Below are 17,193 nucleotides of genomic sequence, written 5' to 3' on the forward strand. Positions count from 1 at the left end.
AAAAAAAAAAAGAGCCGTCAGGTGCTAAAAAATAAACCTTAGACTCAAATGTTAGAACGGGCTTTTCCACGCATCACGCCGTGTAATAAATAATCACAAAGAAAACGGCGGCCATTATAACTTATGACTAAAAATGTATAGTTTCATGCATCTGTTAAAACACTGGACTCCAGGCACATGACGCCCAGCTGGAAACACTTCACGCAAGTCAAGCTGCCCGAGATTTACAGAATTTACAGAAAATGTTAAAATTTTATGATTCATTTCGTCATCGGACGATAGATGTCTTATATCGGGATATGAGATTTTGGTCATATCGCACAGCCCTACTTATGATGTCCACTAAACCCAACTGTATAATCATCAAAATACATAGACCTGTGAACATTGGATCTTTCTCAGTTTGGGATTTATGGGCTTTATCTGTGTTTGCATTATTCCTCAAAAAGTAACCAGAAGCATTAAAAAAACAAATAAATAAATAAAGCTACTGCACAATACAGGAAGAATGCAGCTAAACCAAAGCCATAGTATCACTAATGAGAAGAAGCAGTGGTCATCCACTGAGAGCAGACACTATGGATTGTAACTCTGGTCATCAAGAGAGAAAACGAACAATGCGAGGACACTGCATAACACCAGGCTCTATGGATGGTGTCAAAGTAGAGAAAAAATAAAAACAACAAGCTCCTTGCTATTTGGCAAAAAAAAACAAAACTACAAGATTAAACTTTGCTAAAGAACGAGAAAAGAAATGCGATGTCTATTGAGAGCACACATTCTTCAGTCAGATGACATCAAGATAAATCTGCTCAGCTCAAATAAGACCACAACTACAACAGTCAATGCAATGACCAGCAGCGAAGCAGTGAGGTGGGAGTGCGATAATAAGGGGCAGCATGAGAGCTAAAGGTCTTGGGGAGAGAACATTTATAGATGGCAACCATAAATGCCTGTGGATATACTAAAATACTGGCTGACAAGATAGCACCCGGTCACCAGAACCCTTCCAGCATAACAACAATTCGAAGCACACTGCCAAAACCACACAAGAGGAGAAACTATCTCGCCTCACTCGAATCCAACAGAACACCTTTGGGGAGTCTTAAAGAGAAAAATGGAGCAACATAACCACTCTAGAAAAGAGCAGCTAAAACTATTTGTCTCTGAAGAGCAGATTTTTCTTTCCAGAAATTTTGTGCAAAGAGCTGTGAAAAGCCATCATTCTAAAAAGTTGAACCTTTTGTTTCATAAAAAAGGAAGAACAACCTTACTGTAAAGCATTTACTGCAAAGTGAATCGTTTGATACTCTAGCAACACTGCACAGGCGTGTACTCACTTCTGTTATGTTGACAGAATTGCAGCCTCTAATTTAGAACTGCCAGACCAGAGGGTAGTGCTGTTATGCACCGCCATCCTCTGTATTTACCACGATTGGATGCCACAGAATAACCACATATACCTCTACTCTCAGCAGTCCATGTAACTTCGTGTTCTCCTGTTTATGCGGGAAATGTTATATCCTGCAGCTTAACAATGCTGCGTGCCACTGTTGCTCTCCCAAATGCAGGTGTAAACCATGCAGAGGACTCAAGGACTTCTTGGAAATGCCGTTTCTCTATTTCTCACTGTGATTGGCAGAGCAATTTCAGAACGATGAGATATGTGGCACACAGAGAGTCCTTTTTTTTTTAATCCTTACTTGAATATTTCATTGCCCACTCCCTTTGCACTTTTACACTCACATGAACCAAAATAGCATGGGCAGTTCTTTGGCTAGCTCCTTGCATTTGTCACTGCGCCAACACGATTAAAATCTGGGCTTTAATATGCTGGAAGATATCATTTAGCATACCTAACAACAGGTCCAATGGAATCATCTCCTTCACAGCGTCAAAGATGCCTCTCTGCCTGGCCTCCTGACCATCGAGCTCCCTGGCACAGGCTTTGCAACAGCCACACGCTGAGCAGCCAGACTCTCCAGATCCACAGCCACAGATACTGGTTCAAAGTAAACAAACAAAACAGATATTCATATCACTTTTTTTTTTTTTTATGCAGTTAAAAAGATCCCATCAGTCACGAGTATTTTTTTGGTTCCTAAGAACACAGATGCTGTCCTGACATAAGTCTCTTACCCTCCCGGCACTCTGTCTGGTCGTCCACTACTGACACAACTGGCACCGTAGCCAGTGCAGTCTCCACACACTGTGCAAACCATGCACTGGTCCAATTTCCACTTGTGCATGCCTGGCTGGCACATCATGCTCTTCTCTTCTTTCTCCTCCAACTCATCCTCTAGGTCCTCATCCATGGCTGTGGCCATGTTCTCAACACCAAATGCTACAACAGATATGTCCACAAAAAAAGAAAATCATCAGATCGATCAGAATTTAAAACGGTACTTAAATGGAAAACTCAAATTGAGTGATTTTATTATGTTTATCTGTCTGTGTGTGTTTGTCCATCTTCTCACCTTTTCCTGCCTGGCTCATGGCTCCGGTGTCTCTACCACACTGGCCTTTGTTATTCACCCCAAACGTCCACACTTCACCGTTTTTGGTCAGAACACATGTGTGAGCCTTACCCATGGCAACCTGAGTTACAAAATGACCTTTGAGGTCTGTCACCTGACCTGTAGAGAGGAAAATAATATTGAATATAAAGATTTTAGAGAATGAGCAATTCTTTTGGACACAAATTTTAATTATTGTAGAGCGTTGATTAAACCAGACAAGGGAATGTTGAAATATCTATGCTCCGTTTCTGTCAACTCACAGGTGCTGTCACTGTATATAGCATCTTTGCCAAACATGTAGAGTTCTCCATCCTTGGTGACAATGCTGCTGCTGCCATTGTTGCATGCTGTGTACACGGCTGTCTTGGTCTCCAGTTTGATCATTTTCTTGGGCTTGTACGGCTTGGGCTGTCTACGACTTTTAGCTGAAAAAAGAACACAACAGACATCACATTTAGCTTCTCAGCCAAGTTGGCTTTCATTCCGGTTTTAACAAGGTGAATGTTTGAAAACAGTCATCTCACTAGATTCTCCATCTTCCCCTTTGCTGGCAGACCCTGTGAAGAATACACTTCCATCTTCAGCCACTAGCAGCGCATGAGAGCCATCATGGCCGACTGAGAACTGGACAATCTTCGGAGATTTCGTAACGGGCAATTCCACCCATTTCCCTGCTGATGGGCCACCCTGTTTTATACCCAGACTCTGGTATTTTCCTGTATAGTAGATCTAAAATAAAACACAAGGAGACTCATTTAAACACATGCAAAAAGACTGAAAACAGTTTGGGTTTTAAAAGAAAATTTAAGATTACAAAATGTTAGTCTGAGGCTCTTATACTAAAGTTTGTTTGTGTGTATGCTGCCAATTCAAATACAAGAGCTTTTAGTCATATATGTAAAAGTCTGGTGTGGTATGCAAAATAATTTTTATGACTCAGATTATCCAGCACTCACTTTGGAAACAACTCCACTACCTCCAGTAGCATTTGAGAGAACAGTAGCATGCATTAAGCGTATGCTTAATGCATGCTGGGTCATGAGTTAAATGGGTCATGAGTTAAATGCTTATACTTTCTTATGGATAAAATTCATCTGTTCCCATTGTACCCATCCACTCTTGGTAATATGCAGATAAAACGCGTTGTGAGTTTAGGTCTCTACACAAAGGAATGTGTAACACACAACTATCCTAGACTGCTATCTACTGCAGAAGAGAAGCACACTGTGCCACACTTACAAAAAATAAAAAGGCACAAACAATCACACACCCAAACCACATTCATAGTTAGCATTCTCATCTTATTATACAAGAGAGTATTGTAAACCTCTGATCACTTAATTACTTGTATCGACAGTTTTGATAACACCTGTTGATTCTACTCTTATATAAATTCAAAAACTATAGGAAGCTTCTCTTCCAGTCTGCCTTGTTGTGCCTCCCTGAAGTTGCTGACATTGTACTGTAGGGCGAGACTCACTGCATAGCTGGCTGAAATACAGGAACGCCAGTTCAGAAGCTTTTTAGCTCAGCCTGCCTATAACCACTAATAAAGGCTGTGTCCTGACAGCACAAAAAAGGCAGACATTAAGACATAAAAACAACTCTGTAATTTTGTATTATTTAAAGATAATTTAGCTAAGAGGGCTAGCAAACATTTCCTAAACATAAAGGTCTGTCTTATTAGGCTTTTGTGCAGCTTGATGTTGGAAAATCTGACTAAGGCTAACTATGTACAGATGTTATAAACTGCAGGAATGTTAAATTGTACGATGGGCTTAATGCAGTCAAACAAGCAGGAACACAACTGAGTCCTTCCCCCACCACAGGTTCACCCTTCAAAGTGCCTGGTCTGTCATTGGCAAGACAAAAGCTCTTAAGCTCAGCAGCTGAAGCGCTTCCAACATTCATTTTTGTTAAACATTTCAGACACGCCACCAGTCTCACCTTTCCTGAGGCAGTTTTCATCAGAGCAAACTCCCTGCCTGCTCCAAGCAATGCTGCCTCTTCATCAAAGCCTGTGCCTGAGAGAAGAACATAGCATTTAGAGCCAAAAACACAAGGGGACAGGATTGGAAGTACTGTGCACCATTTTTAAAAAAAAAAAGAATCCCATTAAGTTATGAGCAATTTTTGACACATTTGCAACCTTGCAAACACAAGTATACTGCAGAATGCTTCCAGCAGGTATACAAAAGCATGTGAAGCTTTATTACACATATTATCTGTATTTTGCATCACTTACTGATGATGTGCAGATCCTTCTCGAGGTCAAAAAGAGAGATGCCACAAGCGTGCAGACATTTCCTTGCCAGCTTAAGCTGCAGTTCCTGCTGCAGGGCCGGGTCTGAACTCATAGTATAGATCCGTACTACAAAACCATCCTGCAGGAAAGAACACAGCTTAGCTTCATGGCAAAACACTGCAACAGTGTCACGTATGGTCCAGGCCCATTTAACAAAAGACACTTCTGTTTAGAGAAAATGCATCCCTGCTCCCATCATTACAATGGGTCACACCCAAAGTGAATAACTAATGAACTGCATGAAGAATCAATTACTCATTCATTACAACTTATTAGCTAGTCTGCTGACTTAGCCTCTGGGGATAACGGACAATATTTTGGGGGCTTTTAGTGTGGACATCTAGCCCAAAGCTTCTATCTCAATCTGCTCATCATTGTGTATATTAAAGCACATTCAATCACTCTTTTGCTTTTCATGATAGCTGTTTACATGTATGCAGCCAAAGCCCTCTCAAATAAAGTCAATAGATTTTGGACTACAAACAGAAAACAAAAAGTTTTAGGTGCAAAAAAATCTTGTCCATTCTTCACAGGTTCTACTTATTAATCAACTCAGAATTGTGTTTTATATATAAATTAGTGGAGAGAAGTACTGAAATCCCCTTCAGTGACAATATTAATAGCATGGTGTAGAGCGTGACACGCTGATTGATCACATTGATTCATGGCAGAGCGCAGGACATATGACTATGGCCGTGACGATTTACAGAAAAGAAAACAGTAAAAATGGGAAGACCTCGAGGAAATAATTATAAGATAACAGGGATATAACTGAGGGGTGGATGCTGGGACGTGGGACTATTCTGGTTTTCACTGCGTGGTGATAATGACAGACTCATCTAATGTGCTTTAATTTCCACAGAGCAGAGCATATGGGCCTCAAATCATTAAACTCCAACTATAGGTGGTTTAAGCTGCCAGCTGAATACCCACATGTGGTGCCATTTGCCTCACTGCCACACACACATATACACAACACACACAAACACAGCTGGACCCCCTGTACGGTAGGGGTGGGTTTTTATAATCGATTCATCGATTAAAATCGATTCTGGCTTGGATAACGTAAAATCGATTCATTAAAATCCTGAATCGATTTTTTAATATAAATTTATTTTGTCCGAAATGCCAGAATCTCTGGTGACATCTCACAAAATTTCAAGAACCACCAAACAGTAAATGAGAGCAGGTACAGGGATTCTGCACATAGACTTAAACACACAGCGCGACCCGCGGATCAGAATCAGTTAGATGTCGCCTTTCTCACAGTCGGGGCTGAAAGCCGACAGCTCGCTGATCCGGGTCCGCGCTTTGTGTTCACGCCCTTTATGCGCTGATTCTAAAGCTGTTAGTTTGATCTCTCTCCAAACAATATTGACCGAATCAGCAGCAAAAGAAGATCCAAACGCTTCACATAAACATCGTCATGAATTCACTCTTTTACTGTTTTGCTTCCATTGCGATGCGCAGCTCTCTCTCTCTCTCCCCCCCCCCCCCCTCTCTCTCGAACAGTTTCGCTTTCTTCATTATTCGCTTGCTTGTTACACAAGTCTACTGTTGTTTACAGGCTGTCGGCCGCTGTTTTTTCCCCTTTTACATTCTTCCGAAAAGAAAACCTCATTTCTGCTGTTCAATACTGAACAAATTGAAACTTTTTAAAATTATTCAAAATGCAAAATGCTTAGCCATGTCTCTAATAAAACCGCTGTAACGTCAGAGGTAATGTTGATTAATTAATGGTTTTCTTTCGTTTTTGATGTACTGCAGAATATTTTTATAAAATCCCAGGCCAGGAAAATCACCTACATGTTTTTCTGTGTTTTATCTTCAGCTACTTTGACACAAAGGCATCTGCTGTGATGCTCACACCTTGGATAAAGTCTTGAGAGTGTCAGCTTCCTTTTTATAGATACAAAAATATGTAAATGTCCTGATCTGAATTATATCTCTGACTGTCAAAATTTCCCAGATTTAAATCGAATCGAATTAAATCGAATCGTGGATCGAATCGATTCGGGACCTTGTGAATCGGAATTGAATCGATTCTAGAAATCAGTGACGATACCCAGCCCTACTGTACGGCACAGCTGGTGATCAGCTGAGAGTCTTTTTGGAGTGAGGGAGGGACAGATGCCTCACTGGTCCAGTCAAGTTGAAAAGTTAACCTCATTTTAACTAACAAAAGGAAACGAAGCAGATAGCACTGTTAAGAAGGTAAGGATGTCATTGCACAAGTGCGTGTAAAAATGATTTGTCACTATGAGAATTCATACCAGCTGGTATGAAGTGGCCATCTTTCCCCATTCAATTCAAGTTTGACAATTCAAAAGAGAAGCAAAACAATTCTTTGTATAGCCCTTTTTCCATTTTTACCTACTTGGGGCGGCTTGGTATGGACTGACACAGGTTTTAAGGTTTTCCATTAAGTGGTAATATCTGGTAGGTACCAGTAGGGCTGCTCAATTAATCGAATTTTAATCACGATTACGATCTGGGCTTTCAACGATCATTAAAAATGACTGAGCCGATTATTAGCCCCTCCCTCATTTATCCGCGACACCTTAAAGGCCGTCTGTGAAAATATTGTCGGGCATAAACCGGTCCGTGGCGCAAAAAAGGGTGGAGACCGCTGATTAAGAGGACCCGAGGGAAGCTCGGAAAGCTAAGCAGAAGTTATTTGGAGAGGAGAGTGACTGCTGTTGGTTGAAAAGAGAGTTTAAAAAAAAAAAAAAAACTTCAGTGGTGTTGCACACTATTTTATATTATTTTTTTAAAGTTATTGTTAACCCTTTAAAGCCGGTCAGAGCAGCACGCTCCGTTTTGCGTAACTATTTTTAAATCCCTGTAGAACCTGAACCGTGTAAGCTAGCGCAATAATTTGTTTTGCATATGAAACCGGAGGAGTTGTACTTACATCTGATGCCATCAGCTTGTCCTCGGTCACGGTTTCGTTCCACATATAGCTTTGCAAAAATTGCATAAAAAGCGCTTGCAGGAACAAAAACATAATATTCCAGAAACACGCTTTGCCGTTCCTATCAGCTGTTCGTAACACTTCCCACAGTGAAATGATGCACCTGCTGTTTTCTTTGCAAATTTGCATCATAGGATTGTTTTTTGTTTTTCCTGCAGTATATAAAAATTGCTGTATCTCCAAAATAAAACTATGAAGACACTCAAAATAAATTTCCTGTGGTGGGAAACTATTTTTTTGCAACTTTATTGTATTTAAAGTTTTGAGGGATAAACCTCTTAAATTTCTCCAAGTAGAAATATATGTAAACAAAACAAAAACGATTTTCAATTTTTTTTGTAGTTTATTGCACTTTTTTGCAATTTATGTAATTACTATGGACTTAATGCATACATATTATTAAAATATGGGCTATAACAGTTGTATTGATGTATAGCAACTTGAAATGCTCCCACAAATGGCACTACAGCATGTAAAAAAAAAAAATAATATAAGCTCTGGTGGACTTGGTTCTATGGTAGGTCTTAAAGGGTTAAATAAATATCGTCAAATAATCGTGATCTCAATTTCAGTGAAAATAATCGTGATTATCATTTTTGCCATAATCGAGCAGCCCTAGGTACCAGGTACTTTTTTTAGTACCTGAAAGCGATCCGAAAATGTGACGTCAGACTGATCAGCACATCTACCATTGCCTTGATGTCTGCTTTTGTTGTAGCGTTCATGTCACATACAAATTATGTCACGGGATGCTTGGCTGTGTTGTTATAACGACCCCACACACTTAGGTTGTACTCTATTGCAATGGAAAACACACTGAGCCGATCCAAGTAGGTACTAATGGAAGACGTGCTTTTCTGAGCGAATCAGCGACTTGTTTTTTGAATCTGGGAACTTCATGGTCCAAGCGTGGTACTCCACTGGTAATCCATAGATGCTATGCAGAGCAAACCAAACAACATATACCGTCCACAGCAGCCACCGTTTTTTTGCTTCTCTTAATGTATTCTTGATATCTGATCGCACGCCATAGCGAACACTGCTGTTTTTCCGTTTGCAAATGTTTCAACTAATTTTCAGTCAGCCTACATATAGCATCCTCACTGCTGGCCTCTGCATTGGTTGAATTCCTTAATCCTGCTTTCTGCAGAGCCTAAAAGCTATGCAAATGGCTATAAATGCAGGGCCATAAATCCAGCAGTTGCTTCTGTTGTCAACAGCAAGTTTCTTGATGCTTCCTGTGTAGTCATCAGATGAGTAGGGCAAGACTTCCTGTTCCATCTGCCAGTCACCGTTAATGAAAGCAGATAACTTTCAAAGGCTTAAAGCTAAATCGTTGTTTGACAGATGATTTCACAACTGCATTTAGGCGAAATACGCTGCCTCTCTGCCTTGCCATGTTAATGGACAATCTAAGCCTGTTCAAACATGATTTGTCTATTGACCATGGACTATAAGCAAACTACAAATGGAAACCAGATAGCTTCCTGCACCGAAAGCCTTTTACCTTGCCTATAGATTTATATTAATGTGAATAAATTTGCAACTATCTTAATTCAAAATTCAAAACTACAATTTCATTAGAATTAAAAAGAAAGTGGGTGCATAATAAAGCCAGCTCTCTCCCCTGTGTTTACAGCAGACTCAGCAGTACAGATGCACAGCTAGCTTCTTCAGGGTTTAGTTAAACATGCAGGAAAAACATATTTTGCATACTGAATCAGTTTCAGTTTAAGTTCACCACATTCTTCTAAGAGTCTAAAAAAGATGAAGTGTGTTACTGTAAAACTGAATACTGATGGGCTTTAGCAGGAACACTAAACTTACATCTTTGCAGGCTGCAATCTGGTTAATATATTCTCCATCAGTGAAGATGATGTTCTGTCCATCTGAATGCTGACCTGCAAAATTCAATGTGATGGTTAATATACCTGATATTTTGTTCACTGAAAATTTAATGCCTAATTGAGGTGTTTAAATACAAGTCAATAAATCACCTGGCATTGCAACCGTCCCCTCATGCTCCAGAGTCTCAGGGTTGATCTTCAGGGCCGACATACTGTGGTTACTTGTGTCCCGATACAACAAATACCCCTGAAGACAAAGCACAGATGATCAATGAAGTCAATGACTAGCTCCAATCGTGTTTATATACACACACACACACACACGTGTATACGTACATATATACACACATGTGTATATAAATACGTACATACACGTACACATATTTCAACGTTTTCTTTATTCTTATTCAACAAAATGTAAGAAAAATGTGTACATGTCAATATTTGCATTACTCACCTGAGCAAAGCCCAGCCAGGATCTTTTCTCCTTTCGGTTTCTGATTCGAGACGTGGAGTTGTACACGTGGCCCTGTGAGGAATTGAATACACACGAGAAGACAAAAACTAACAGTTACAAGCCTTAAATAAAGTCATACAAAACAAAAAAGGTTTATTTGATGAATAATGAAAATGATCTTAATTTTCACTTTTAAAGCACTGCTGTAAAAAAGTTGGAAGAAAAACCATGTTGCTCCAAACAAATTTTTTTTCCATAAACTGGGTATTTTTAAAAAAATAAAACATTTTGAAGTTTTTTGAAGCCAAGTCATTTTCTGACGCTGCAGAAAGCTTTTGAAAAATTCAAGCAATATAACTGCACAAAGCTGATATGCAGCTCTTGCTATCAGCTGATATGCAGCTCTTGCTACGCACCCTGACAGTGCCGCTGTATCCAGAGCCCACTTTGTAGAGTCCATCCTTGCAGAGCAAATACAGGAAGGAACCATCAGTCTGCAGGAGGCAGCGCTCATCTTCATCAATGGTCACCTCCTTCAGGACCCACTTGTTCATCAAGGCTGCACGTTTGATGCCATTTCCAAACCAATCCTGGATCTGAATCTTTCCCACCAGAACAGCCTGTACACTCCTCTGTAACGCGTTCAGTATGGTGGGAACCTGGTGAGATTTAGGAAGACAAGAAGGAAAACTTGCAGTTTCCTGTACATTTTTTTGTCTGTGGCATTTTCACACAATCTCCCATGGCAGCCATTACACATACAGTGGGGCAAAAAAGTATTTAGTCAGCCACCGATTGTGCAAGTTCCCCCACTTAAAATGATGACAGAGGTCAGTAATTTGCACCAGAGGTACACTTCAACTGTGAGAGACAGAATGTGAAAAAAAAATCCATGAATCCACATGGTAGGATTTGTAAAGAATTTATTCGTAAATCAGGGTGGAAAATAAGTATTTGGTCAATAACAAAAATACAACTCAATACTTTGTAACATAACCTTTGTTGGCAATAACAGAGGTCAAACGTTTACTGTAGGTCTTTACCAGGTTTGCACACACAGTAGCTGGTATTTTGGCCCATTCCTCCATGCAGATCTTCTCGAGAGCAGTGATGTTTTGGGGCTGTCGCCGAGCAACACGGACTTTCAACTCCCGCCACAGATTTTCTATGGGGTTGAGGTCTGGAGACTGGCTAGGCCACTCCAGGACTTTCAAATGCTTCTTACGGAGCCACTCCTTTGTTGCCCGGGCGGTGTGTTTTGGATCATTGTCATGTTGGAAGACCCAGCCTCGTTTCATCTTCAAAGTTCTCACTGATGGAAGGAGGTTTTGGCTCAAAATCTCACGATACATGGCCCCATTCATTCTGTCCTTAACACGGATCAGTCGTCCTGTCCCCTTGGCAGAAAAACAGCCCCATAGCATGATGTTTCCACCCCCATGCTTCACAGTAGGTATGGTGTTCTTGGGATGCAACTCAGTATTCGTCTTCCTCCAAACACGACGAGTTGAGTTTATACCAAAAAGTTCTACTTTGGTTTCATCTGACCACATGACATTCTCCCAATCCTCTGCTGTATCATCCATGTGCTCTCTGGCAAACTTCAGACGGGCCTGGACATGCACTGGCTTCAGCAGCAGAACACGTCTGGCACTGCGGGATTTGATTCCCTGCCGTTGTAGTGTGTTACTGATGGTGACCTTTGTTACTTTGGTCCCAGCTCTCTGCACGTCATTCACCAGGTCCCCCCGTGTGGTTCTGGGATCTTTGCTCACCGTTCTCATGATCATTTTGACCCCACGGGATGAGATCTTGCGTGGAGCCCCAGATCGAGGGAGATTATCAGTGGTCTTGTATGTCTTCCATTTTCTGATGATTGCTCCCACAGTTGATTTTTTCACACCAAGCTGCTTGCCTATTGTAGATTCACTCTTCCTAGTCTGGTGCAGGTCTACAATACTTTTCCTGGTGTCCTTCGAAAGCTCTTTGGTCTTGGCCATGGCGGAGTTTGGAGTCTGACCGTTTGAGGCTGTGGACAGGTGTCTTTTATACAGATGATGGGTTCAAACAGGTGCCATTCATACAGGTAACGAGTGGGGGACAGAAAAGCTTCTTACAGAAGACGTTACAGGTCTGTGAGAGCCAGAGATTTTCCTTGTTTGAGGTGACCAAATACTTATTTTCCAGCCTGATTTACGAATAAATTCTTTACAAATCCTACCATGTGAATTCACGGATTTTTTTTTCACATTCTGTCTCTCACAGTTGAAGTGTACCTCTGGTGCAAATTACTGACCTCTGTCATCATTTTAAGTGGGGGAACTTGCACAATCGGTGGCTGACTAAATACTTTTTTGCCCCACTGTACTTCTGATCTTACTGTTAACACAAAAGCAAACAAACACAAAAGAAAAAAAAGAAACGGAACATAGACAGGCGCAGACCCACATTTCCCAAAAAGCCTGACTGCCATTGTGATGATTCATAATCCAGTTAATACATAAAAGATAAGCAAAGAAGGGGAAAAAACAAATACAAACACAGCCCAGTGTTTATATAGGATAAAATGTGTGAGCCTACAAGTCCCCGCTATGCCACAATCACATGTGGAAATTGCATCCAAATGCAGAAAAAGGAGAAGTATGTTTTCAGTCACAAACCCTTTCCACTTATTAGCACTTGCTGTTCAACTTGGCAAAGAATTCGAAAGAACAGCTTGGTATAGAGCAGAGGAAATAAAAAAAACATTGCAAAAGACAAGCTATGGACAGAAGCAAACAGAAGAATGACTAATTGGCGGAAGAATGCAGTCAGGGTAAAATAATCAAACCGGAGATCAGAGCAGCCTGACATTTTCCAAAACTCAATTTGTGCTGTCCAGACACTGCCCTGAGACTCCCTGCACTGAGAAACGCATGGAGCCAGGTTCCTTTATCCACTTCAGCATGCACTTTGGTAATCAAAAACATGTTTACCAATATGGAGCACATGAGAGAAGGGTTACATGTTCTGGTGGAAAATGTTTAGAAACTGAAAAGATCATATTCAACGGATTCCAGCTTGTGCTTAACCAAAGAGGATCACATAAATGTCTACTTCCAAGACATCTGACTGAGATTTAAACAGATAATCATTTAAATATTGTGAAATCTCAGAATGTACTTGTTCTAGAAACGCATAACAAAAAAGTACAAAGACTAGGGTGGACTGACACTCTTCTTACATTGTCTTTGATTTCGAAAATGAATCATAGACATGTAAAAAGAGTTAAGACACACATGTACAATCAGTCAAATTTGTTTGAATTAGTTGCTTACCTGTATTGTCTGGCAGGCATGACTGCCATTATTTGTAAGAATGGCAGAAACTGCCTGGAGGATCTTCCCCGTGTCTCCCCAGGCCACCACCAGACTGAAGAGGCAGGCACAGGACAGCGCAGTGATGGCCTGTCCCGTTGGGTCATTGGGTCCTGTGCTCCGAACCGTGGTCTCCAACAACAACTGGAAAAGAGACTCTGGCAAAGCAAAAGAAATGGTTGGAAGGTTGGCCATTTGAGGAAACAATTAAAGTGTAATATGTAAAGATGGCTGAACAAAGTAATAACGACAAACGTTATATATTTGGTAGATTCAACATAAAAATAAGCATTTTATACTTCAAATACAATATGCTAATTACATTGGAATGCATTAGACAGTACACATACTGCTTTACCTAACACATCAGGTGGCTCAGTCTGGAAGCCCTCAGGCTGTTGTCCCTGCAGCATGTCCAGCAAGGCCTGCAGGCTACGCAGGCACAGCAGAGGGTGAGAGAACCGAGTCTCTTTTATCAGCTCAAAAACCCCACACAGGCCAATGCCAATGATCTGCAGATGCACCAAAGGAACACGGTTTCTATGAGCTAATCAACAACGCACTCCAAGTTAAATTGCTTTCTTTTATATATTTTAAAACAAACAGATGAGCATGCCCTAAAAGGTTTGAAGTGGATGTTTACAGTCAATGCCACTACATCTGATCAGGGCCCCACAGCATGCAGAGGACTACGAAGGACTTAGATTTTGTATAATGACAGACCTACTTGGCTATGTGGAGAAGAGTGGAAGGCATTCAGCATTCCCCTCTCAGAATTGCTTGTTAGTGAATCACATAATGATTCAAATGTCCTTTCATGTCTCATTGAAGAACTTGTTTTGTGAAAGCTTAAAATCAGTGTAACGAATATAGTATAATGGATTTTTTTTTTTTAATGTACAGGAGGATACAAATGGCACAGCACGAAAAAATAATGGAAAATTGCAAAACACATAATATTTTTAAAAAGACTTTCAAGATTTTTGTAGCTGAGACTTCACTGACGCTTACGATCACAGTGTTTGTTAGCCACCGTTATTGAGCTAAAATTAAAGATCAAATTGGCAAATATATCAATACCAATCATTTCATAGGTATCAGTGATAAAACAACATTTATCTTAACAAAACTGATTAGTCAGGATTATTTTTAAACAATGAAGTGTGAAACAAAGAGTGAAAGATCACTAGATCGGGACCAGAAGGAGACAAATCCCTGAGAGGATTGCATCGTGATGGGGATCTGGTTTTTAAAAATAAATAAAAATAATAGTAATAAAAAAAAAAAGTCAAATCCAAAAATGCTGTGAACGAGGGAGCAGCAGCACTCAGTATTCATAAGATGCAAGTATTTTCATTGAGCAAAAATTTTCTGTCATGCAGATTTAGAAAGCTAATTTAGACAGTTTTATTAGAAATCAAACTGTAAAATTTGCTCCCAGGTGTAAATGTCAGCCCGGCAACAGCAGGGGCACAGAGTGAATTTATTTTTCTAACAGGCACACGGAGAAAAGGACATAGTTGGGGAAGCCTCACAGGATTTGGGGTGGGGGTTGTTTGAAATCTCTGGTAACACAAACCTCAATTATGACAATAAAAACAATAAGCCCTAAAGGATCTCACAGATCCATCAAAAGAATACGCTGGCTCGCTTTAGTAGGAAGTGCAGCTAACAACAACATAAGCAGCTGATATTGCTCTTCCTTGCTTGTACCTTTGGCAGCTTCACGGCTGGTTCGCGGTACTCCTCCTCCTCCTCGCTGTCTGAGTCGCCGCTCTGTACCGAGCTCCTGGAGGCCAGCGCCAGGGAGGCCTCTCTTTGCTGCCAGTCCAGCACACAGTGCCGCACGTTGCAGTAGACATTGAATGCAGAAGGGTTGCTGTGTAGCTTGATGTCTGGCACGCAGAGTGCTCCATCTAGACTCTCGGCCTGTGTGGAAACAAGAGTGAGGAGGGTCGGTTAGAAAATCCTCATTATAAACCACATTTATAAACTGTAACATCAATATTTATAGTAAAATTCAATACACTTTGGTACAGTAAAATAACTGCTGTACATTGACAAGTAGGTAATCCATTCCTCCTTTGTGTACCTCATGACTCAGTTACTTTAGAAGGAATTTAATTTGGCCCACTGACGATACCCTCCCCACTTCTAAAGCACATTGCCTACTGACCACAACAAATGAGGTAAGAATCCCTCAGAGAAAATCTCCCGAAATCTACACCTCAGGGACTCTGTGCAGATGTTTTCTGTTACATGCAAGTTGAAACAAAATTATATAACCAAAATAAATTGGGAGTGTAAGACGTCTGCTGAACACCATATTTACACGGTTAGTTCCATCACTGTCCTCTCACGTGGTGACTGTGAAAATAAAGAACTCTTCATTCTGCTTCAGACTCCTAAGGACACTTGCTTTGTACAGACTAGGCGAGCGTTTCCCAATTTCAAGAACCGCTCAAGACCATTTTCGCGGTTGCAAAATTAATTACACAATATTCTGAATAAACAGTGCGCAAACGTGTCCTTTAGTCCACTTAGTTCGAGCTGAACTTAAAAGTTAAACTGAAAAAATGCTTAAGGATGTCTTTGCAACAAAAAAGGTGGTGAAATTAAAGTTTTAAAAGGCACTCAAGAGAAAATAAGCTGGCATGGCCAAGTTATTTCTAAAAAAATAAATAAAAAGATAATAATAAACGTAAATCATCACTGTTGTGCAGTGAGGTGAGAAATTTATAGCAGATAATTCTTCAATTAAAAATATTTTTAAAAATCCTCATTATGTTACACAATTACAATTAAAAGGTTCAATTATTAACACTGAACAGGCAAACAGTCTACAATCTCTACCCATGCCTACTGGGATTAGAAACAAAAAGACATTTTAGAGAAGTCTTGCTGATGGTGCCTCTTGCATGTTGTTTAATTGTGTTACACTAAGTGCTGTTTGTAATATCAAGTCAGCCATCACTGATGTAAACGAGTTGGACCAGTCAACAGGGAGAATTTGCATCCTAATCATTACATCAAAGATTAAGGACTCCAATCCAAATAATCACTGGAGAAACTACAGCTCACAGAGAAACTTGATAAACTAACTGATAAGCTTTCACCATCCCACCAAGCAAAGCATTTTGATCTACAGTCCTGAGGCAACCTCTAGAGAATCACATTGATCGATTGTCCCTCTCTCCCAGTGTTGCACTTTTGGCATCACCGTCACAGAGGGTGATGTCATCTATTTGGGAAGAAAGGTCATTCATTTTCAGCTCAAATCAGCCTCCAGCCCTCATCTAACACTTATGTCTCCTGCTTTCCTACCTAGCCTCTTGTGACCAAGTGACTGTGCAGTATTTACAAAGGAGCACATTGTCTGCACGGAGCACTTAAAGCCTTTTTGAACACAGAAGACTGTAACAACCCATGAAGCAAGGAAAATATGATTTCTGAGGAGATAAAGTAAAAACCGAAGGGTAAGGTACATCAAAATCCTGCAAGCTGAAGCTGTGGGTTTAATGCAAGAAGCTCAGCAGTTTTGGCCCGTCTCTACAAGAACTGGATACCAAGACATTTATTGTTTGATTAATATTTATACAATTTTTTTTGTGTCTTGCTTCCAAACCGTTCAAGCTTCAACCCTATATTAATAAGCATGAAGACATTATTAGACTAGATGGTCATCTGATTAAATGTAATTCAAAGATTTGGAGTTAATGCTAGATAAAAGAAACC

General features: G+C 40.4%; 1 protein-coding gene across 20 annotated transcripts in view; it reads right to left on the bottom strand.

Moving 5' to 3' along the window:
• The window catches only part of mycbp2 (MYC binding protein 2), a 68,626-nt gene that overhangs the window by 43,893 nt on the left and 7,540 nt on the right, over positions 1-17,193 (bottom strand). For all 20 annotated transcript variants that reach the window (XM_085385215.1, XM_085385224.1, XM_085385210.1 and 17 more), the window contains exons 3-16: positions 15,172-15,387; positions 13,817-13,970; positions 13,420-13,616; positions 10,519-10,761; positions 10,103-10,174; positions 9,796-9,892; positions 9,626-9,699; positions 4,765-4,903; positions 4,467-4,543; positions 3,044-3,248; positions 2,780-2,944; positions 2,478-2,636; positions 2,140-2,344; positions 1,857-2,002 (exon numbers count right to left, since the gene is read on the bottom strand). In XM_085385215.1, the coding sequence (XP_085241341.1) occupies positions 1,857-2,002; positions 2,140-2,344; positions 2,478-2,636; positions 2,780-2,944; positions 3,044-3,248; positions 4,467-4,543; positions 4,765-4,903; positions 9,626-9,699; positions 9,796-9,892; positions 10,103-10,174; positions 10,519-10,761; positions 13,420-13,616; positions 13,817-13,970; positions 15,172-15,387 (2,149 nt within the window). The remainder of the gene's footprint in view (positions 1-1,856; positions 2,003-2,139; positions 2,345-2,477; positions 2,637-2,779; positions 2,945-3,043; positions 3,249-4,466; positions 4,544-4,764; positions 4,904-9,625; positions 9,700-9,795; positions 9,893-10,102; positions 10,175-10,518; positions 10,762-13,419; positions 13,617-13,816; positions 13,971-15,171; positions 15,388-17,193) is intronic.

This window comes from Rhamphochromis longiceps, linkage group LG16, assembly GCF_057381845.1.
Source record: "Rhamphochromis longiceps isolate RC_006_pf linkage group LG16, R_longiceps_female_GT1.1, whole genome shotgun sequence".
Lineage (NCBI taxonomy): Eukaryota > Metazoa > Chordata > Actinopteri > Cichliformes > Cichlidae > Rhamphochromis > Rhamphochromis longiceps.